Genomic DNA, 22,474 nt, shown 5'->3' on the forward strand with positions numbered 1-22,474 from the left:
CGGTAGAAATGGATGGATAGATGTATACGTGACCAGACGTCCGAGATCCAAACTGGAATATAATCCCAGAGAAGGGGGGGGAACGGTCAGATATTTTTAAATTCAAGAAACAATATGATTAGGTTATATATACACGCATATATCCTACATAAACAACATGAATACATTAGATATCTATATATCTTAGGGACCTATAGACTGTATCTCTGTTGCTGCAGCAGCAGAGAGTTTTTTCTGTCTTGACACTTTGTATTGGTATTTAGTATTACATTCTTCCCTTAAGTGATAATGTTTACAGTGATTGTTTTATATGCATTTTTTATGTATGTCGCTTTGGATAAAAGCGTCTGCCAAATACTTAAACATAAACATATATAAACACCTTAAAGTCTTTATATCAGCTAAAACCACCAATCTGTTTCACTATATTCTAAATAAAACCAAATTCTGTGTTACCAAACAATGTTAGTATTTGAATATTGTTACTTGAAGACTTATACATTTTTAAATGTAATCAATTTCATTGACAAGCAATTCTCTTATGGTCATACTCTGTTTTGCTAGCGGCTACGATTTCATTACTATTGAAGATCTTTGCTCCTTCTCAACTCAGTGGTAATATTTTTTCACAAAATACAACTAATAGTAAGTACATTAATGTTAAATCTTACTTGTGAAACGTAATCCCCTGATTCCTATTTTCAACAGTTCGCTCATTTGAGCCCGGCATCTTTGTTTTCTACCTGTCAACTGTCAGTTTAGGCTGTTCGCCGGGTCTTCATCACCACTTCAAGATGGTGACCGAATTTCTCACGTCACATCAGCCGGTCTACTTATAAGATGTCTATGGTGGTAACTGTTGAGTGCAACATCCGGATACGTTGCCATACTTATTAGTATGAACTCACCGACGCAGTCAATATGTTAAGTGCGCAAATTATTAAGTATGCACATAGCCCCAAACACCTTAAACACTGGCTTTCTAGATGACAAGTGTACAAGTTCAACTGCAGAAGCCTTTCACAAATATTGTAAAAACTAGGGCTGTCAAAATATGATTAATCACCCCAAAAAAATCACAATAATCATGAACACGCTTAGATCTATCATGCAATTTATTTTTGACCGTACAAGCTCTTTGACCTTAACCACGATATGGTCAGTGATCAGATGAATGGACCCGCCAGTAAAAAAAAAAAGGTATTTTCACTGCAAAATACTCTAGAAAAAACTGGTACCAAGATTTGTGCAAATACATCACATGCCATCTATCCATCCATTCATCTTCTTATGATTATCCGAGGTCGGCTCGTGGGGGCAGATGCCCAAGTAAAATGTTTAAAAAAGTTTCTGGATGACATTCTGATAATAAAATTCCATTTGTGTAGGAATATTGGGGTATTTTCTTAAGCAAATGTCAATTATGCACATGAATAATCTCCTGTAAATAATCCTAATTAAACCAGATTCCAAAATGTGATTAATCTGAATAAACAATAATCATTTGACAGCCCTAATGGAAACAAATATATTTTTAAAGACCTTTTAAAACCATAACCATAAGTCACAGGCGTCATCATTTAATGTACCCTTCGTCATTTAAAAAGTGGGTCGTCCCATCACTTTAATGTGGCACACCACTAAATTTGATGTACTCTGCAATATGCTGGATATAAAAAAAAACTTTCTGGCTAAATGTGTTTGTTCTTTCAATTACATTTGTTTGTCCTAATAATTTGTTGGGGTTATCAAAAGAAAACACTTAACTGTCTGCTTGTCATCTAGATTTAAAGCAAGTTATCTGTCAAAAACTAAAAACTATAATAATCGGAAACAGTTGCTTTTGCTTTTTCTTTAAAAAGGTTGTACTATGTTTATACTCATATATATTCACTGTTACAGGGCCCTCTGAGAGCAGCTATAATTGTGGACCTTAATAAAAATGAGTTTGACGCTACTGCCTTAAGTTGATTAGTCTCTGGAACAGGTGCAGTGTGTAGTTTGTCTGTGCATGCAGCTCCTGCTAAAAAAATAATCACAATGCCTGTGTGTGTGTGTGTGTGTGTGTGTGTGTCTGTGTGTGTGTGTGTGTGTGTGTGTCTGTGTGTGTGTGTGTGTGTGTGTGTGTGTGTGTCTGTGTGTGTTATGGGTGTGCCTCAGTTTGCTCCAGGCCAGGGTCCCAAAGATAATGTTGGAATTCATGAGAGGATTGCAGTGCCTGGGTTCCTTCCTGTCACCTGACTCCATCATTTCCCATGTTTGGTTTCCTGCGTCGACCTCGAAGGAGAGACGCGGACCTTGAGAATCATTCGCCATCTGTTTAATAGTTTTGGAGTAACAGCTGCAGGCTCCGCAAAACTTGGAAAATGACTCCCACCGAATCTTCCCCAAAGGCATGTCGCCAGGGCTCAAGTCGAACATATTGAAGGAAGGCACACGTGAGAAGATTTGAAAATGCTGTGGGAAAGAAACTAAAAGAAGGATGAAAAGCGACATGATGGCATTGGGCCCCTTGGATTGAGAGCAGTGAGGGGATACGTGCCAGGTAATGGCTTCCAGACACACTCTGATTTCTAAATTCAATTACTGTTTTCGTGTGCGTGTGCATGTGCGTGTGTGTGTACGTGTGCATGTGTGTGTGTGTGTGTGTGTGTGTGTGTGTGTGTGTGTGTGTGTGTGTGTGTGTGTGTGTGTGTGTGTGTGCATGTGTGTGTGAGAGAGAGAAAGAGAGAGAGAGAGAGAGAGAACACAAAATAGCCCTGCAAGCACAACTCCGGTAAATACCATGACTGTGTTGCATGTCCATTTACAAAGATAAAGCACACAAATGAGGACGCTTGATGTGTTGTACTGAAGAAGAAGAGCAGAGAGGAAGAAGTAATCAAACCGAAGGTCAGAAAATGCCAAGTGGGAGGTCAGAAAGGTACGCCACCCCTCTTCTCCCACTCAGTCTCCATCACACATGCACTGTTAGTAAGTAACTCCCCCTCCTATGTCCTGTCAGAGTCCTCCCTCTCTTGCTAAAACTTTGCCGCTTTTCCCTTCCAGCGATGCAGAGAGGCTTCCATTCTGAGGCTCAATGCAAACTGGACCTTTTTGTGAGAGGAGGGGAAAAGTCTTCGATCAGCCTCGGAACAATTTGGCATTTTTGGGCGTACCTTCGCATCCATCCAGGAGGAGAGAAGAAAGAGGCACAGAGAATAGCGCAGCACTCCACAGGGTGAGTTAGCATTATCAACAAACAACACATTGACATGTATTAATCATAAAGTTGTCTGCTTTTGAATCAAATTAAATGCAAAATCAGCAAACGTGTTTCATCCTAAAGTCATCCTGGTTGCAACTTGCAAGCATCGTGTCTCTTAAAGTAAATGTGTTCATTGTTAAAGGAGAATGTTTTTCAAATTAATTTAATGTAATGGAGGCGACCATCATTAAATATGACCACACGCACGCACACACACACACTTACACACAAACACACACACACACGCGTGCACACACGCACACACACACACACAACACACACAAACACACGCTCACAATAATGTGTGTTTAACAACAGTTTTAAGTCACACTTTATCTACTCTACTGTTTGTAACATGGCACATTTTTAAAAGGTGTTGTTTAACAAATTTAAGATTATTTTTTTATTTTAGAGATTTGATTTCTTATATTGAATTACATGCAGACACAATACAGCAACAACACTCAGTTTTACAAGTAACTGATGCGCTTCAACCACGGAATTATGCATGTAATTAAGCAAAGTACTTCATTCATGGATCATAATTATTAGGTCATTGCTTTATTTACATTTGACATATTTACTCTGATTTCGGTTTCTATTCATCATTGTATCAAACTTTTTTTTTTAATTATTTTATTTACGCGGTTACTTTTATTTGTAATTATTTATTACATGTATTTATTTTACTTTGAGGGGACAAGCGGTAGAAAAAGGATGGATACATTTGTGCAGTTTTTAAAAATGTAAATTCTTCAGTTCCATTATCACAGCACAAGCAGAACATTGTTTACTCCCATTTGATTATTATTATTATTTTTTTCTTATTCTTTCAACACTTTTTATCACTGTCTGTCTGTCTCTCTGTGTGTCCGTCCGTCTATCAATGCACAGTCTATGTTTTTTTCTCTTCTGGTGACACAAGAAGTAATCAAACTTTGGAAATACAAACACATTGAATTGTGTCAAAAGTGTCAACATATAATAGTTATGGTGTAAGTGAACTATCAGTAATAGCTAGGGAAAAGGGGTAGGATCACAGTAACATCTGCATTTTGGTTTTCTCTGGACCAACTTGTTGAGTAGTCCAAGTGAAACCGTGATATTCCTTAATGTATCTCATCCAAAACTAAGAAACCATATAAAAGTTACATCATGTATCATACAGTAATGTTTCGTTGTTCTCCCTTAGTAGAACCTGGCCTCTGTAAAGATGGCTGACTCGGACCACAGCGGCCTAAGATTAACAAGTAAGACTCAATTATCCATTGCTGTGTGATCACATTGGCTGACAAAGACAAGCTTAGAGTCGTGGCTTCACACTCCACAGCTTTCTCCAAACAAAGAAGACTATGGCTACCTGCTGAGCCTATACTTTTATTTGCATGTCAGCCGACGTTCAAGGCCCCGCTCATGTTCCAGTGTTGTATTTGTCCATGTTTTCCTCTGGTGATCCATCCTGTTGCATGACAGTTGCACTTTTCTCGACGTTACCTCTATCATCAATAGGTCCCAGCTTATCAGTGCCCTGTTCTCCGGCCACATCGAGGAATGACTGCAGCATCACGCCACTCACACCGTCACCCTCGCCGGTAAACACTTACCCACACACAGACATTCCCACCCACCCTTTCCTTTGCTACTTATAGCGCCCATGAACAGGCCATTTAGCCCACATCCACTTCTACAATGTTATTAGTGGTTTGTTATAATACTGTACGTTCCCCGAGGCCTGCCGTATAATTCCTGTGTTAATCCAAGGGTGTCCAAAATAAAGCCCAGAGGCAATTTTTTACCTGCAGCTTGTAATTTTAATTGCATTCTGTATTTTGAAAATTAAATGAAGTAATTGACTTCGACCACAAAGATGCTGCCTTTCAACTAAGGTCCAAAGTGCAGCCTTCAAACTGCATACAAGGCTTTAAAGGGTGAAAATCGGTCAATATTATTCCTTTTGATTTTGTCATTGTGTAGTCATGGAAGAAAAGTAAACAGGCAGTGAAACATCCATCCATCCATTTCCTACCGTTTATTCCCTTTGGGGTCGCGGGGGGCGCTGGTGCCTATCTCAGCTACGATCTGGCGGAAGGCGGTGTACACCCTGGACAAGTCGCCACCTCATCCCAGGGCAGTGAAACAACCTTCCTATTGGTGGAAGAAGCCTGTCATCAATCCATCAAAGCATGAACAGCGTTTTCGTTGCAGTGGGATTGGGGGAAAAGTTGAGCCAGGCCTTCACAGGACTGACTTTTGACTGCTAATAATTGAGGATGTTATGTTGTATGTGTAAATTAATATTTTTTAATGGAACACCGTTTGGGCACCCTTGTGTTAATCACTAAAGAACTGAAGAAAAATGTCTTCAATAAAATGTGAATGCGTTGAGTAGCGCAATACTGCTCAGAATTAACATACAAAACCCCAAACCAGTGAAGTTGGCACATTGTGTAAATTGTAAATAAAAACAGAATACAATGATTTGCGAATCCTTTTTAACCTATATTCAATTGAATAGAATGAAAAGACAAGATACTTAACATACAAACTGGCAAACATTGTTATTTTTTTGTAAACATAAGCTAATTTGTTTCAAAAAGCTGGCACAGGTGACAAAAAAGACAGAAATTGGAGGAATGCTCATCACCATTTATTTGGAACTTCCCACAGGTGAACGGGCTAATTGGGAACAAGTGGGTGCCATGATTGGGTATAAAAGAGCTTCCAACAAGGATGGAGCGTGGGTAGCCACTTTATGAACAAGTGCGTGAGCAAATTGTCCAACAGTTTAAGAACAAAATTTCTCAGCGAGCTATTGCAAGGAATTTAGGGACTTCACCATCTACAGTCAACAAAAGGTTCAGAGAATCTGGAGAAATCACTGCACGTAAGCGACAAGGCCGAAAACCAACGTTGAATGCCTGTGACCTTCGATCTCTGTATCAAAAACTGAAATCAGTGTGTAAAGGATATCACGTCATGGGCTCAGGAACACTACAGAAAACCACTGTCAGTAACTACAGTTTGTAGCTACATCTGTAAGTGCAAGTTATAAGTCGACTATGCAAAGCGAAAGCCATTTATCAACAACACCCAGAAATGCTGTCGGCTTCGCCGGGCCCGTGCTCATCTAAGATGGACTGATGCAAAGTGGAAAAGTGTTCTGTGGTCTGACGAGTCCACATTTCAAATTTTTTTTTGAAACTGGACGTCGTGTCCTCCGGACCAAAGAGGAAAAGAACCATCCGGATTGTCATATGCACAAAGTTCAAAAGCCAGCATCTGTGATGGTACGGGGGTGTATTAGTGCCCAATTCACTTACACTTACACAACTTTCACATCTGTGAATGCACCATTAATGCTGAACGGTACATACAGGTTTTGGGGCAACATACTGTATGTTGCCATCCTAGCAGCATCTTTTTCATGGACGCCCGTGCTTATTTCGGCAACACAATGCCCTGCCACATATTGTACATATTACAACAGCATGGCTTTGTAGTAAAATAGTGCTGGTACTAAACTAGCAAACATTTACTGAGTGTTGTCAAAAGGAAAGGGCATTAAGTTCTAAATTAAGAATTATATGCAAAAAAAAACAAAGTTTCTCAGTTTGAATGTCTTTGCAATCTATTCAATTGAACATAGCTTGAAAAGGGTTTGCAAATCATTGTATTCAGTTTTTTATTTACGATTTACACAACGTGCCAACTTCACTGATTTAGGGTTTTGTAAATCAGCATTCAACATCTGGTGAAATTGACCAAAAAAATCATCATCAGTTGTCTCATGTCTTGTTTGTGTCCAGAGGGCGGAGGTCAGACCCAGGATGACTTGTCCCTTCCTGGTTGTTGTGGCGATAGACTTTGGGACAACCTCTAGCGGTTATGCTTTCAGCTTCACGCAGGACTCTGAAGCCATCCACATGATGAAGTCAGAGCCCTTCTTACTGTACTTCTAGTCGGTTGCACTGCTTTCCACCAGTAATTGATCTCTCTGTGTGTGCAGGCGTTGGGAGGGCGGGGACCCCGGTGTAGCCAATCAGAAGAGCCCAACATGTCTGCTGCTGACTCCCGAATTGCGCTTCCATAGTTTCGGGTTTGTGGCGAGGGACTTTTACCATGACCTGGATCCAGACGAAGTCCGGCATTGGCTGTACTTTGATAAATTCAAGATGAAGATCCACAGTACTTGTGTAAGCTTACTTAAGGGAACACCAACAATACATCATGTTAAAAAAGGTGCATACTTACAGAATCACAGTCTGGGACATTCCTCAGTTTGGGTCATGTTGGGTACGCCAAAGGAACTGAACATAACACTGCTTAGCTTTTATACAAACCAAGTTTATACATTTCCGTATAAAAAAAAACTGCAAACTGCTATAAGGTTCAGTAATCCCTAGTTCATGGCTGTTAATTTTGGCTATTTATTAACTATAAATCAAATATTTTTTCACAGCTAGAGCATTAAAACAACTGTTTACTACCTTCTAAATATTTTTTCAACATTATGAAAGCCTTCTAGAAAAAAATAACACCCTCTAGTTACCTTAACACTCTTTTATTGCAATATATTAATGCTTTGAAAGGCTGAGCCGATCATTGGCGCGCGCGCTGATTGGTTTGGTTTCCTCTAGTGGCCAAAAGTACTGTAGTTTTTATGTTTTATGCTTAAAGATGCTTCCATCCATCCATTCATCCATTTTCTACCGCTTATTAACCTTTGGGGTCGTGGGGGGCGCTGGTGCCTATCTCAGCTACAATCGGGCGGAAGGCATGTACACCCTGGACAAGTCGCCACCTCATCACAGGGCTTCATTTAGGGCAAATATCTTGTAAAATATGCTTTAGAAAACGACAAAAAATGTTGTAAATTTTAAGTACGATGTAGCAATCCTACGATAAATATAATAATGATTACCATATAAAGGAAATAATAAATATGAAATTATGTATGATAATTAAAAATATTTATTTTCAGGAATGGTGCAGACAGTGCAACAGTTTGAATTATTATATTATTTATATTCAATGAAAGTACTGAAGTACCAATAGATTTAACTTGTAACTCCATTCCCATCTCTCTATGGCTTTCATCTTAACTATTCATGTTTTTGTCTTTCGGTATTTCACCCCATTTTGTCCTGAAACAGGGAACACTAACCATGGAAGAGGCTTTTCAAACTCCAAACAATGCAAAGGCTGGGCTGCAATGGATTTATTTTCTGGAGTCGACTCGAGCCTTTTGGCTGTTACACTTCCCGTCACTCTAAAACAAGTCCACGTTTTTCTTTTTTTGCCTATCAGTCACAATTCCTATGTGAGACAAGAACACATGTGTCTTTCACTGTTCCTTGCATTTCATATAGTAAAAATAGCTAGCATATGGGAGCAGGTAATAGACATTCTACTATTCCACCAATAAAATCTTCTAAAAAAACATCCAACTATACCTCAAATACATGTTGTAACCAAGTAATAACAGGCACATTAGTGATAACACGTAATGTTTAGCATATTTTCATCATTTTAAGCGTTGCCGTAACTTCCTTTTTGGGTGCACTGATTTCACAGAGCGCATAGAAACAACAACTACCACTTCCGTCAACAACAACTACCACTAATCATGGCAGACTTTGTTAGCGCCAACAGTGACTACTTTTTTTGAGGCTGAATATAAGGAGGATGAGCTACACATTTTACTAGCTTATGCTAAGCAGATCCAGCTATAGTTAAAGTCGAAGCTTCATGTAGCCTTGGTGCTAATTGTTTCATTGACAAAACAAGAAGAAGTTGGAACATAAAAACAGTCACTTACAGTGTCTGCTTTCACTGGGATGCAGACTAATGGGATGTTTATATCTTTCGGCACATACTTGTGCTCACTGTTTAGCTGGTAAATTCTGCACAATTCTCACTCCTCAGATAGTAGGGAACAAGTATCTTACTGTGTTTTTCAAGCGACTTGCTCATATCCACTTACTTTGGCTGTCCAGATTTTTAGCTCGTAGCGTGTGGAATATGTTATGAGACTGAAAAGCGGTTGAAAAGTAGTTCCTCTGTGTTAGCTCATACAATAACAATGTGGCTATAGTTGGTAAATATGCAGATCATGTAAAGCAGGGGTCTCGGACTTGCAGCCCGCGGGCCAATTGCAGCACGCGAGACGTTATTTTGCGGCCCACACCTTGATTTGTAAATTTAGTGTTAGTGTGGCCCATGAGTTTTATATGAATGGCACTTGACAGCGTCTTATTTGTCATCCATCTATCCATTATCTACCGCTTATTCCCTTTTTGTCATATTTGCTATAATTACCAACCCTACGGAATTTTCCGGGAGACTCCGGAATTTCAAGGCAATCATTCAAGGGTAATCATTCCCGCGAAAATCTGTCAGTTTTCACCCAAACAACAATGTTCAATGGGTGCCGTGTTGACACTGCCTTTGACGCCCTCTACAACTTGTACTAACACCGTACCATTCCAGACATTTCTGTGTTTGGCTTTTATGAACACAAGTCATATAGCATCCACCTTTTCCTCAAACATACAGCATACAGCCTCAGCCACATGTTCTGTAAGGTTTCTGGAAACACGTGTCAGTGACTGCAAGGCATACTTACAGGTCACACTGACGGTGGCTGTATAAACAAGTTGCGCCACACTGTGAACCCACACAAAACAAGAATGACAAACACATTTGGGGAGAACATCCGCACTGTAAAACAACATAAACACAACAGAACATGTACCCAGAATCCCATGCAGCCCTGACTCTTCCGGGCTACAATACACACCCCCTACCACCAAACCCTGCTTCCCAAACTGCCGAACCTCCCCCCCCCCCGATGAGGATGTAAATTAGGGCAAATCTCTGGACAACGCTTGCCTTGGGAGATGCACTTAAATTCGAAAATTAGGACAAATCTCTGGACAACGCTTGCCTCGGGAAATTGTTGGGAGATGCACTTAAATCCGGGAGAAGGGTCGGCAAGTACGTGGCTAGGGTGGGAAAGTCGTTCAAAGAAGGTAAATTCCTTAAAACATGCATGTTAGTTTTTTAATAATCTTTTCTCGCGGCCCAGCCTCACCTTGTGTGTGCATCCGGTGGCCCCCAGGCAAATTGAGTTTGAGACCCCTGATGTAAAGGGAGCGTTGTTGGTGCTTTTTAGATGTTTTTCTTAGAATCCATATTACCTGCATTGTTAGCCGCCTCGTGGTAACAGTTTTTTACTATTTGGTACGCACAGATAAGGCAAAGACCTGTGTTTTTGTCTCACATGAGGATTGTAGATGATTGGTAACATTCCCAAAAAGTGCAGTTTTTGTTTCATGTGTACTGGGTGTTAAAATGTATGTGTGGTAGTGACAAATCCATGTACAATTTCCTCATGCCCAAGTTCTGGCACTAAGCTGTATGCAGGTGTACTGATATAAAGGTCTACGTTTCCTGCAGGATCTCACCATGGAGACTGAGCTGGAGGCCGTCAACGGTCGGAGAGTCCGAGCCATCGAAGTGTTCGCTCACGCTCTGCGCTTCTTCAGGGAGCATGCTGTGAAGGTGCTGTCCCACAATATACTTCTTCAAGATAGGCTTTGCTGTCAATCAACGCGCCTTTTTACTCGTATGCTGCTGTTGTAGGAGGTTAAGGAGCAGTCCTCGCGCATGATAGAGGTGGAAGAGATCCGATGGGTGATCACAGTTCCCGCCGTGTGGCGACAACCTGCCAAGCAATTTATGAGAGAGGCTGCATACCTGGTAGGAGCTCACGTTAACGCAACTAAGTGTCAATCGAAAGAGCTTTATCAAAGGTGATAACCCTTTTAATTGCTTTATTTTATGTCAAAATATTAGAAAGACCTCCCACATGGGGTGCTGAATGTAAAATATTAATCACACTTTTATAGCTGAGATTGTATTGCTGCTTGTGATTCCAAGATGTGGAGGACATCAGGTAAAAAAGTATTTTGATCCAATAAACAAGGCCAAATTACAAACAGCGTGCTGTTGGGAAACTCCCGCGAAGCTAACTTAACATTGAATTTTAAAGGCAAAAACTGGGGCGTAGCGTGAAGACAAACCTAAAAAGCTGCGTAACGCGAGCAAGAATCCCGCGCCGAATGAATCACGAGACGACTGTAACGGTACAGCGGGGTAGTAGACGCACTAAGACAGGGACGTCGTTTAGCGTGCAGCGTGTTTATTTGCACAAATGTGTGACGTGTGTAATTACTCCAAATATGTATAGTGAGACTATGTGAAGCGCTTATATGTTGAGTGTTACCAAGAGGCGTTGGAGGTGCGTGTTGAGGCAGGTACGGAAGTCCAGAAAGGGCAAGACATGCTCGAATGTCCGGGGACAGACAAGTGGTCAGGGGCTGGAGCGAGGCGTCGTTGTCCGGTAGCAGGCGAAAGGTCGAGATCCGGGAAGGCAGCAGGAATTCCAGAGGGGATACCTGGAGACGAGACACACATCTCGAAACAAGGGAATGACACAGAGCTGCTGGATGACGACACAGGACAAGACACAATGAGCACAAAGGAGAGGAAACGCATAGGCAAGGAAAGTTCGAGATACAGTATGTGAGGCTTACTGTACAGGTACAAGTAGCTATGTTCTGGCACTGGAACGCAGGACACGCTGGCTTAAAAAGGCAGGGGAGCTTTCATTAGTGTCAGGTGTGTTGATTATAGATTTTGCGCAGCCGCGCGGAGGTATGTCATAATCAACAACTGTAGGTCGGTGTGTCCACTTAGTACACCTGGCAATACAGAAAGGTAAACAAATGAGGATTAGAGCACTGGGAACAGAACATAACACAAAACTAAGAAGAATGATAAACACAAAACCAGACGTCATGACAAATATATTTTGAATGTTTGTGCACTTTTCCCACATTTAGCTCACCTTTTTCATATTTAGCTAATTTTATTCTTCATGGGGTGGAAATTCAATGTTGAATCTAAATGTTAAATTTAAAGTAAAAATATGAATATCAACTATAAATATAATTGTTAATTATAAATGCTTGCTATAAATGTGAATGTCATAGCTCAATATTAAATCTAAATATTACATCCATCACGTTGTTTTCAGCAAATTAATGTTCATATGTGACACAATCATTAAGTAACAGTGTAGCGAAATAAAGCACAACACATGTTGATATGTATTCATGCGCACTGACTCGGTGTAAGAACCTCGAGAGAAATGTAATAGTTGTTTTTATCTTTTCCAGACATGTTCGATTAGGTAACTGTAAACATGTGTTGTAAACATCATAATTGTATACATGTTGGAAACACATCACTATAGTGTTATTTCTTTTCTTTTCATTACTCCTTTTTTTGTTGTATGTTGATTAGAGTATTTTCTCTTCTTTTTTGGTTATTAACAACTTCATTCAGAATATCTGACGTGCAAGTAAAGCTCTCACAGCTGTGTGATTGCCTCGTTTTTTCAACTTGTTGATGTCTTAATGCAGTGGTAGGGAACCTATGGCTCTAGAGCCAGATGCGGCTCTTTTGATGACTGCATCTGGCTCTCAGATAAATTTAAGATGACATTGCTTAACACGATAAGTAATTAATATTTCTGCTGGTAATCACAGTGTTAAAAATAACGTTAAAATTATAAAACATTCTCATGCATTTTAATCCAACCCTCCGTTTTCTATCGCACCTGTTCAAGATGTCGCATTAATGGAAAGAAGTATTATATTTATTATTTGTTAACTTTTAGAATAACAATGTTATTAAAAAGAATAAGATACTTATGCACTTAAAATGTTGGTCTTACTTAAAAATGCACGCATTTCGTTGTATTCAGTGTTAAAAAATATTATATGGCTCTCATGGAAATACATTTTGAAATATTTGGCTTTCATGGCTCTCTCAGCCAAAAAGGTTCCCGACCCTTGTCTTAATGCAACACACCACGCACATTTACACATGTGAAGCCAAACATTTCAACGACACGCACAGTTATTGACATTCATCAATCAGTAATCATCTGAAATTTGCATATTTTCTAAATGCTTAGCGTTACATTTGGCGAGACATTTGATTTGATCCCACATCTGCGTGGGATCCCACCGTCCAAGGTTTTTCGTTGTTCCCATTGGGTTGAGCTTTTTCTTGCACCGATGTCATTGTGGCTTGTGCAGCCCTTTGAGACATTTGTGATTAAGTCAACTTTGATCGATTTATTGATGGATTTAATATTTACATTTTAGATATACTGTTAAAATGTATATTTGGAATTTATATCTAGATCTAAACTTTGTATATTTCACGTTATCATCATATTTATGTGACGTAAGTGAGCTAAATATTTAAAATATATCAGCTGGAAAAAAATGACGGAATTGTTCCATTTGGCACACTACACTCCTGGTACCAGATATTGGAAGCTCTGTTTGCATTCCTGCTTGAAGTTATTTATGCGTCATCATCTCCTGAGCAGCACTCGTGCTGGTCGTAAAAACCTTACTGTCCACACACACACGTGTGAGCGTATATGAGCTGATTCGTGTGTGTGTGTGTGTGTGTGTACTTCCTGCTAGTCATGATGTCATCAGCAGTGAACAATGAGCGAGACCAGCACACAAACACAGGAAGTTGTGCATAGACCCCGCCCTATGTTGCAGTACATACAGTATTCACTCCTGTACTATACTCCCAATTCCTTCCACCCTGCTTATCCCTCATGTCACGTTCTCCTCCTCTTACACCTTTCACACTCCGTTTATCATCCCTCTTGTATGTTTATTTTGTGCCTCTATGCGTGTGTGTGCAATGCCTTCTTATTGACCTCCCCCTACCTCATCATACGTGAACATTGTGACGTGACTCAAATTGCTATTCCCAGGCCGGTCTGGTGTCCCCCGACTGTCCCGAGCAGCTCCTCATCGCTCTGGAACCAGAGGCGGCCTCCATTTACTGTCGCAAGCTCCGCCTCCACCAGGTAACCGACCTCAGCCAGCAGCCAATCACAAATGGGATGGACGCCAATGGATCGCGGCCCTTGGACTCCAGCTTCAGACGAGGTAGTGTGACGAGCGGGTCCTTGGAAAATGAATTGGCACACAGCCATGATTGTCAAACATCTGCCAAGACTGGTGAGAGAATTGTGTCTCGCATACAGTCTGGCTGCAAGAGTGCAGCCGACACTGGAGAGCTGCAGTTCATTCCATTGTGATAAAATAAAAGTAAATAAAGTAAAGGTCGTAAATACAGTGGGGCAAAAAAGTATTTAGTCAGCCACCGATTGTGCAAGTTCTCCCACTTAAAATGATGGCAGAGGTCTGTAATTTTTATCATAGGTACACTTCAACTGCGAGAGACAGAATGTGAAAAAAAAATCCGGGAATTCACATTGTAGGAATTTTAAAGAATTTATTTGTAAATTATGGTGGAAAATAAGTATTGGGTCAACCATTCAAAGCTCTCACTGATGGAAGGAGGTTTTGGCTCAAAATCTCACGATACATGGCCCCATTCATTCTTTCCTTAACACGGATCAATCGTCCTGTCCTCTTAGCAGAAAGACAGCCCCAAAGCATGATGTTTCCACCCCCATGCTTCAAAGTAGATATGGTGTTCTTGGGATGCAACTCAGTATTCTTCTTCCTCCAAACACGACGAGTTGAGTTTATACCAAAATGGATACATGGATGATGCAGCAGAGGATTGGGAGAATGTCATGTGGTCAGATGAAACCAAAATAGAACTTTTTGGTATAAACTCAACTTGTCGTGTTTGGAGGAAGAAGAATACTGAGTTGCATCCCAAGAACACCATACCTACTTTGAAGCATGGGGGTGGAAACATCATGCTTTGGGGCTGTTTTTCTGCTAAGGGGACAGGACGATTGATCCGTGTTAAGGAAAGAATGAATGGGGCCATGTATCATGAGATTTTGAGCCAAAACCTTCTTCCATCAGTGAGAACTTTGAATGGTTGACCAAATACTTATTTTCCACCATAATTTACAAATAAATTCTTTAAAATTCCTACAATGTGAATTCCTGGATTTTTTTCCACATTCTGTCTCTCACAGTTGAAGTGTACCTATGATGAAAATTACAGACCTCTGTCATCATTTTAAGTGGGAGAACTTGCACAATCTGTGGCTGATAAAGACTATTTTGCCCCACTGTAATTAGCAGTCCTCCATGATGACATCACTGGCAGAGCTGGTGAATGTTTGCCATTTTGTGCTCCTCGATGTTCCTTCTGGCTGAAGATGCCCCACAGTTGGTGTGAAGGAGACATTCTTGGACCCTCCTTCACGCCCAGCTTCCTCCACTTGGTCATCTTGGAAGTGTGTTTGGACTCCTTGTCATGTTGGACAACTGCCCTGCGGCCCAGTTTCTGCTTCACAATGTCACATTAAATATTTCCCCTCGGTGAACCGTAGTTCCCCAGCATTCGTGCAGCCCCAGACATGAGCGCCACCACGCTTGGCTATAGACAAGACACAATTATGTTGCTACTCACTTGTGTTCCTTACAATACAACAATGGCTGTGTGTTGACTCATTTTAAAGACTTCAAAAATACTTTACCGTCCATTTTGCCATACATGTAAGACTTACGGAAGAATGGAGATACCGTTTCTCTCTCACCCATGTACTGTGTGTCCACGTGCGCCGCCATCACTAATAATAAAGACACAGCTGGCCTGATTTGATGTTATATTTCCTACCGGTACCTTGGAGGAAAATGCTTCATAAAGAAAGTGTGTCATTTCAAAACGCAGAAAAAGAAGGTATCATGTGGTCATTTTGTACTTCAATGAAATCCCCAAGACTGACAATAGTTGCTAGTGACTTTCAGACATTAATACTGCGAGACAAGCTGTACACTACTTTAAACTATATCCAGATTGATTTTCTGTAATGGTAAAATATAGCAGAAGATTTACAGCCGGATTTACTAAGATCCAAGTACCTCGTGCTAAACAGCTTGTGCAATCTCTAAAATACCGTGTACGGTACTATTAGTGGGCGTGTTGCGTGGGGTTTAATAAGACAACATGTGTGATTGAAAAATGGTGCACACCGCCTTATTTAAATGAGAATTTAGTGTTTACTATATGGGGTATCGCCAGGCAGACACTCTCATTTACTGCACATTGTCAAAGATATTGGGGTTGCAGCCTGCTGCGGGGTTGTTCTCCCAGGAAGGCAGACGGACTACTCGGGACATGGCGTGCAGGTAAAAACATGATTTAATCTTGAATCTCAAAAATGTGAAAACAAAAAATGCGCACAAGGCAAAAGCACAACTTGACGTAGGAAACAAAACTAACACTTAGACTGAACTATGGACATGAAACAAAAGTAGCTAACTGTGGCATGAATAAACAAAAACTTATTTGGCATGGCATGAAAAGAACAGAGGCATTGCATGAAACAAGCAAGACGTACTGTGGCAGGAACAGAGCATGAAACGAACAATGACGCCAGACTGACTGCGTGGCAACTACAAGCTTAAATAATACAGACATGATTAGTGACGGGTGCGTGAGTCCGAACATATGACAGGTGAAACTAATGGTTGTCATGGTGACAAAACAAGAGTGCACAAACAGTCCAAAAACCAACAGAACATAACAAAACAAAACATGATCACAAAGACATGACACACATTTGCTATGCTTTCAAACATGCAGAAGACATCTGACACTTTTTATGGACATTTTAGCAGCAATCGTGGAGTGCATCTTCATTGATACACCATTTTTTTCATTTTTTTTACCACTATTTGCTCAAGATGCAAAAAAGGCAAACTTCAGGAAGTTTTTATCATATAGGATATACTGTATGTTAGTAATATATCTTCTACGTGAAAAAACAAATGTAAAAAAAATCACACCAAAAGGCATCAATTGAATTTGTTTTAATCAGCCCCCTTACTCATCTTGCAGCTATAAAATTATAAAAGCATATTGCTGAACAGACGTTATGTGTGATATTTTTTATTTCTGATCGTCCAAATATGTTGGGACGTAAACACATTTGTGTGTCTTTCCATTGCGAGCGCTCCTGTTTCACAGTCGTGTGTGGAACTGTCAGTTTGCACATCCTCTTCAAATGTACTAATTAAAACGCAAAATAGTGCTCCCAAAACAGTGATGGGTGTTGATATAGTTGCATTTTTTACTCCCATTATTGTGGGCGTTTGGATGATCAGCATGTATTTTGCATATTAAGGGTGTACCCCGCCTTCCGCCCGAATGCGGCACCCCCGCGACCCCTAGAGGGACAAGTGGTAGAAAATGGATGTGATTGATGAAGACAGACTCAAAATGGATTGCACACCTTATTTTGCTCACTTAACAGACACAATCCACTTTGCACAGCTTCGAGTGTGCTTGTACATTTGCACATGTTTTAATACACGCAAACCTTTAGTAAATCAGGCCCACAGTGTGATAAAATGTTTGCTGAATGTGAGGCCTGAGTAGATGGAGATAAGTTTGGCCCCAATAAAAATGTGACTTATGTGGTTTAGCCTTCGATGACTTTGTGACAGATCAGCAGCACAAAGCAGCGCTGCAGCTGGAAACATGGCTCAGGTTCAGGGTGAGGGGGATTTAAAACAGGGGGGAAAAAAGCCAGCAAAAGAATATTTCACCCACCCCCACAAAAACCCCCTCATCGGCACGACTCCCACTTCCAAGTCACCCAAGGAACACTGAAACACACACCGAGCCGTACACTAAACACAGGATATTGTAATTGGAACAAGGTGCAGCCACGCTATGATCTCACCCCTCCTGGCGTGTCCTCTTTTTCAATTTCACTCTCTACGTTACTCACACACTGGAAACACACACACACACACACACACACACACACTTCAAAGGTAGCACTGGGGAGTCCTTTGTACACTGTTTGTTATGTCAATAGTTTGCAGACTTGCGTTCCATACGCTTGTGTCAAGGCATGTATGATTGTGCTTTTTTTGGTTTTTGTTGTTCAGCACCATTTGCATTGTGTGTTCAGCTTAAAGTTAGAGGGGAACACGCACACACACGCACACACCACTTTGTTAGTCTTTAGAAACTCTGCAGGCCGAACAGTACTGAATGGACACCCACCCCCACACACACATCAATAAGTGCCGCCCTTTTTGTTTATTTTTGCCATCCAACTTCTTCCTCTTTGCGTAGTGGACTATTTATCATCTACTTGCCATTCAACCTCAGCAATCGTGCGCGCTGCCTTTTAGCTGAGCTGTGTTCTTCTTCTGCCACATTGGTATACTGGCATCATTTCCCCTTATTTTGCACGTCTCCTCATGCATTTGTATTCTTTTATGCCTCAAAGAGTCACCTTTTATGTTGTGTGTGTGTGGCAGCCAGGGAGCAGCTGCGGCGGTCCAGACACAGCAGGACCTTCATGGTGGAGAGTGGAACCGGAGAACTGTGGTCCGAGCTCCAGACGGGTAAGGTTGGGATTTTCTGATGAGTTTCACCTTTAACCCTTGCTGACCCGTGCTGAAACACCATCCATTTCCTCACCATGCTTCACGAGTGCTACTCTTGTTTAGTAAAATGGCAACTGGGGACTCATCAGAGGAGCTGACTCACTCTGCTGCTCTCAAACGCCTGTTGAGTCACGACGACAATTAAAGCCCACCCTCACGACTCTTTTTCCTGTCTGCATGCACACACACACACACACTTGCAATGCTCTCCTTTTCTGCTGCACTACCTGAGCCAAAACCAGACCTTCATCGCTGCTTTTATCATGAAAACTGTGGAGAAATCGGTGCTCGCACTGAAAATGGTGTTCTTGTTAGCAGTAATAAAGCAGGGATTCTTTAACTGTGGTACAGGCTCCACTCCAATCACTTAATTAAATATTCAAACACAGTGTTACTGTTCAAACAGTGAATAAAGGCCTACTGAAATGAGATTTTCTTATTTAAACGGGAATAGCAGGTCCATTTTATGTCACACTTGATCATTTTCGATATTGCTGAAAGGATTTAGTAGAGAACATCGACGATAAAGTTTGCAACTTTTGGTCGCTAATAAAAAAGCCTTGCCTGTACCGGAAGTAGAAGCCGATGTGCGTGTGATGTCACCGGTGTGAGGACTCCTCTCATCCGCACATTGATTACAATCATAGACAGCAGCAGCGCGAGCGATTCTGACCGAGAAAGCGACAATTTCCCCATTAATTGGAGCGAGTATGAAACATTCGTGGATGAGGATAGTGAGAGTGAAGGACTAGAAGAAGAAGAAAAAAAAAGACGACGGCAGGAGCGATTCAGATGTTATTAGACACATTTACTAGGATAACTCTGAAAAATCCCTTATCTGATTATTGTGTTACTAGTGTTTTAATGAGATTATAAAGTCATACATGAAAGTCTGAGGGGTGTAGTGACCGCCAGTGTCTCTGAGTGAAGCCATGGAGGAGCCAAGAAAGTCGCAGCTGCCTCTTTGACATCGACTGCAGGAAGAACGACACAAGTTCCGCTCATGTTTACGGTAAGAGCCAACTTATTACCACAATTTTCTCACCAAAACCTGCCGGTTCACATGTGGTAGAGAAACATGTTCGCTTGACCGCTCTGTTCCATATTAAAACTTAACAACAAACAAATGAACACCGGCTGTGTTTGTGTTGCTACAGCCGGCCGAAATACACCGCTTTCCACCAAATGCATTCTTCTTTGTAGTATCCATTATTAATTGAAAAAAATGCAAAAGATTCAGCAACACAGATGTCCAGAATACTGTGTAATTATGCGATTAAATCGGACGACTTTTAGCCGTGAATGGTCACTGGTGCTGGGATAAAATGTCTGCTACAACCAATAACGTCACAAGCATGCGTCAACACAAGCGCCATAATTACGCAAAGTTTCCTGTTGAAAACGTCGCGGGAAATTTAAAATGGCAATTTAGTAAACTAAACCGGCCGTATTGGCATGTGTTGCAATGTTAAGATTTCATCATTTATGTATAAACTATCAGACTGCGTGGTCGGTAGTAGTGGGTTTCAGTAGGCCTTTATGTTACAGTATCCAAAAATATTAAATATATCTGTTAAATAAAACCTCTGCCTTGTTTTTAATGAATATTTAGGCCTACAGCGCTACTGTGGTGGTAATTGGAGAGCCAAGTGTTTTCTGAGGTGGTGCTTGGGGAAAAAAGTTTGAGAACCACTGAATTAAAGGCTCTTTTCACGCTTCTCTGGTGCAGGTGACAAGTACATCGTAGCAGACTGCGGCGGAGGAACCGTCGACCTGACAGTGCATCAAATTGAGCAGCCTCAGGGGACACTTAAAGAACTCTATAAGGCCTCAGGTACTCTTTGATAAAATAGTCAAAAGGGTTCCTCCATTAATTGTGGACGATACTGCAAATATTGGTATTATTAGTCAAATATAGCAATGTACAGAGACATCCTGGATGAAAACCAATACTTTTCATCCAATCTGATGGAGCGTGACAGGTGCTGCAAAAAAGAATGGGTAAACTGGATGGATGCGCTGTAAAAAATATCCTCCATCCATCCATTTTCTACCGCTTGTCCCTTTCTGAACTGCGGGGTGTGCTGGAGCCTATCTCAGCTGCATTAACCCTTGTGTAATGTTCATATTGTTGTTACTCAGCCAGCACTTTAACACTTTAATGTTAAAATACTAAACAGATGTTAAGGTAAACATTTGTTCAGTATTTTAACATTTAAGGGTTTGATTGTGAGGCATTAAAAGCCACAAAATGCAACGGGTCCATCAGACCCACAGACGCTGGCTGAGTAACAACAATATGAATGTTGCACGAAAAATTTCCCTGCCAGTTTCTTCTTTTGTGTTTCTTCACCTGCGGTTCCCACACAAGGTTGCAACATTGTTTGTCAACACTGTCTGCTCTCCTTTTATCGCACATTTGACCTACTGATGTTCTGTGTACCTAGATTCTGTCCACCTCTTGTCTAGGCCTGCTGTGTGTGTGTGTGTGTGTGTGTGTGTGTGTGTGTGTGTGTGTGTGTGTGTGTGTGTGTGTGTGTGTGTGTGTGTGTGTGTGTGTGTGTGTGTGTTTGTGTGGTACACAGAACATCATTTTCCACACTTCTATTAGCTCTGGGTCCAGTGGACTTGAACATCCTATATGTAATAGAAATGTGTAGGGGGGTATATGATGTGTGGTCATTAAATATGTATTCTAATATATGTTATTCACAGAAAATGAGCCAAAGTCAGTGAGTCTCAGTTTGAAAAATTAATTAAATGTATCATTTTTCTTTTAATAAAAAATGAAAACGGGTTTCACAGACCCAAACACCACACAACGGACAAAAAAATATAAAGATATTTGTGGAAATATACTTAAAAAAAATAAAAAACATAAATCTCATTATTATACTCCCAAACAAATATACCACACTTGGTTTCGATACTATTGCCATTTTGGTCGATCCGCCCACTCCTACCCTGGGATTTTCTAAATGTTTCTCAGGCGGTTCATATGGAGCTGTTGGCGTGGACTTGGCCTTTGAGGCCATGCTCTGCCAGATTTTTGGTGAGGACTTCATCCAGAGCTTCAAAGACAAGCGGCCAGCCGCCTGGGTGGACCTCACTATCGCATTTGAGGCCAGGAAGCGGACGGCGGCCCCGGGCAGAACCAACGCCCTCAACATCTCCCTGCCTTTCTCTTTCATCGACTACTACAAGCGGCACCGGGGGCACAGTGTGGAGGCTGCCCTGAGGAGGAGCAAGTTAGTGTCTGTGTGTGTGTGTGTGTGTGTGTGTGTGTGTGTGTATGTGTGTGTTCTTGTATTTCTACCCTTTCTGAGATATCAACAAGGAAAAGTACCTTCCATATGAGGACCGGTGAACAAGTTAGGACATAAATCATGGTCTCAGTACGGAAAACCATTGCATCTAATAGAGAATGTCTCATTTGTATGGGGAAATCTATCAAAATGAGGGTGGTCCCAAAAAGGAGAGATTCTTCAAATTGACTTTGTGTCGGTTTTGAAAGTGCTCTCCCCTCTGGCCAACATATTAAATAACAAGTGTGTGTAAGCAATTGAAATGCGCCCTCTTTGGCAAAAATTAAAAAACACATATATATATATATATATATATATATATATATATGTATATATATATATATATGGGATAGGTTGATTGGCAACACTAAATTGGCCCTAATGTGTGAATGTGAGTGTGAATGTTGTCTGTCTATCTGTGT

At 41.0% G+C, this 22,474-nt stretch overlaps 1 protein-coding gene across 4 annotated transcripts in view; it reads left to right on the forward strand.

The window, feature by feature from the left end:
• hspa12b (heat shock protein 12B) overlaps window positions 1-22,474 on the forward strand; it is a 39,017-nt gene that overhangs the window by 10,685 nt on the left and 5,858 nt on the right. For 2 of the 4 annotated variants that reach the window (XM_061912532.1, XM_061912533.1), the window contains 13 exons: window positions 2,161-2,545; window positions 2,815-2,973; window positions 3,049-3,220; window positions 4,443-4,497; window positions 4,757-4,839; window positions 7,054-7,178; window positions 7,254-7,440; window positions 10,706-10,810; window positions 10,892-11,008; window positions 14,121-14,298; window positions 18,619-18,705; window positions 20,477-20,581; window positions 21,737-21,995. In XM_061912532.1, coding sequence (XP_061768516.1) covers window positions 3,080-3,220; window positions 4,443-4,497; window positions 4,757-4,839; window positions 7,054-7,178; window positions 7,254-7,440; window positions 10,706-10,810; window positions 10,892-11,008; window positions 14,121-14,298; window positions 18,619-18,705; window positions 20,477-20,581; window positions 21,737-21,995 — 1,442 coding nt within the window. In that variant the 5' untranslated portion in view covers window positions 2,161-2,545; window positions 2,815-2,973; window positions 3,049-3,079. Of the gene's footprint in view, window positions 1-2,160; window positions 2,546-2,814; window positions 2,974-3,048; window positions 3,221-4,439; window positions 4,498-4,756; window positions 4,840-7,053; window positions 7,179-7,253; window positions 7,441-10,705; window positions 10,811-10,891; window positions 11,009-14,120; window positions 14,299-18,618; window positions 18,706-20,476; window positions 20,582-21,736; window positions 21,996-22,474 lie in introns of those variants that run through there. The other 2 variants (XM_061912534.1, XM_061912535.1) reach the window with 2 other exon arrangements.

The sequence above is a fragment of the Nerophis ophidion genome, linkage group LG10 (assembly GCF_033978795.1).
Source record: "Nerophis ophidion isolate RoL-2023_Sa linkage group LG10, RoL_Noph_v1.0, whole genome shotgun sequence".
NCBI lineage: Eukaryota > Metazoa > Chordata > Actinopteri > Syngnathiformes > Syngnathidae > Nerophis > Nerophis ophidion.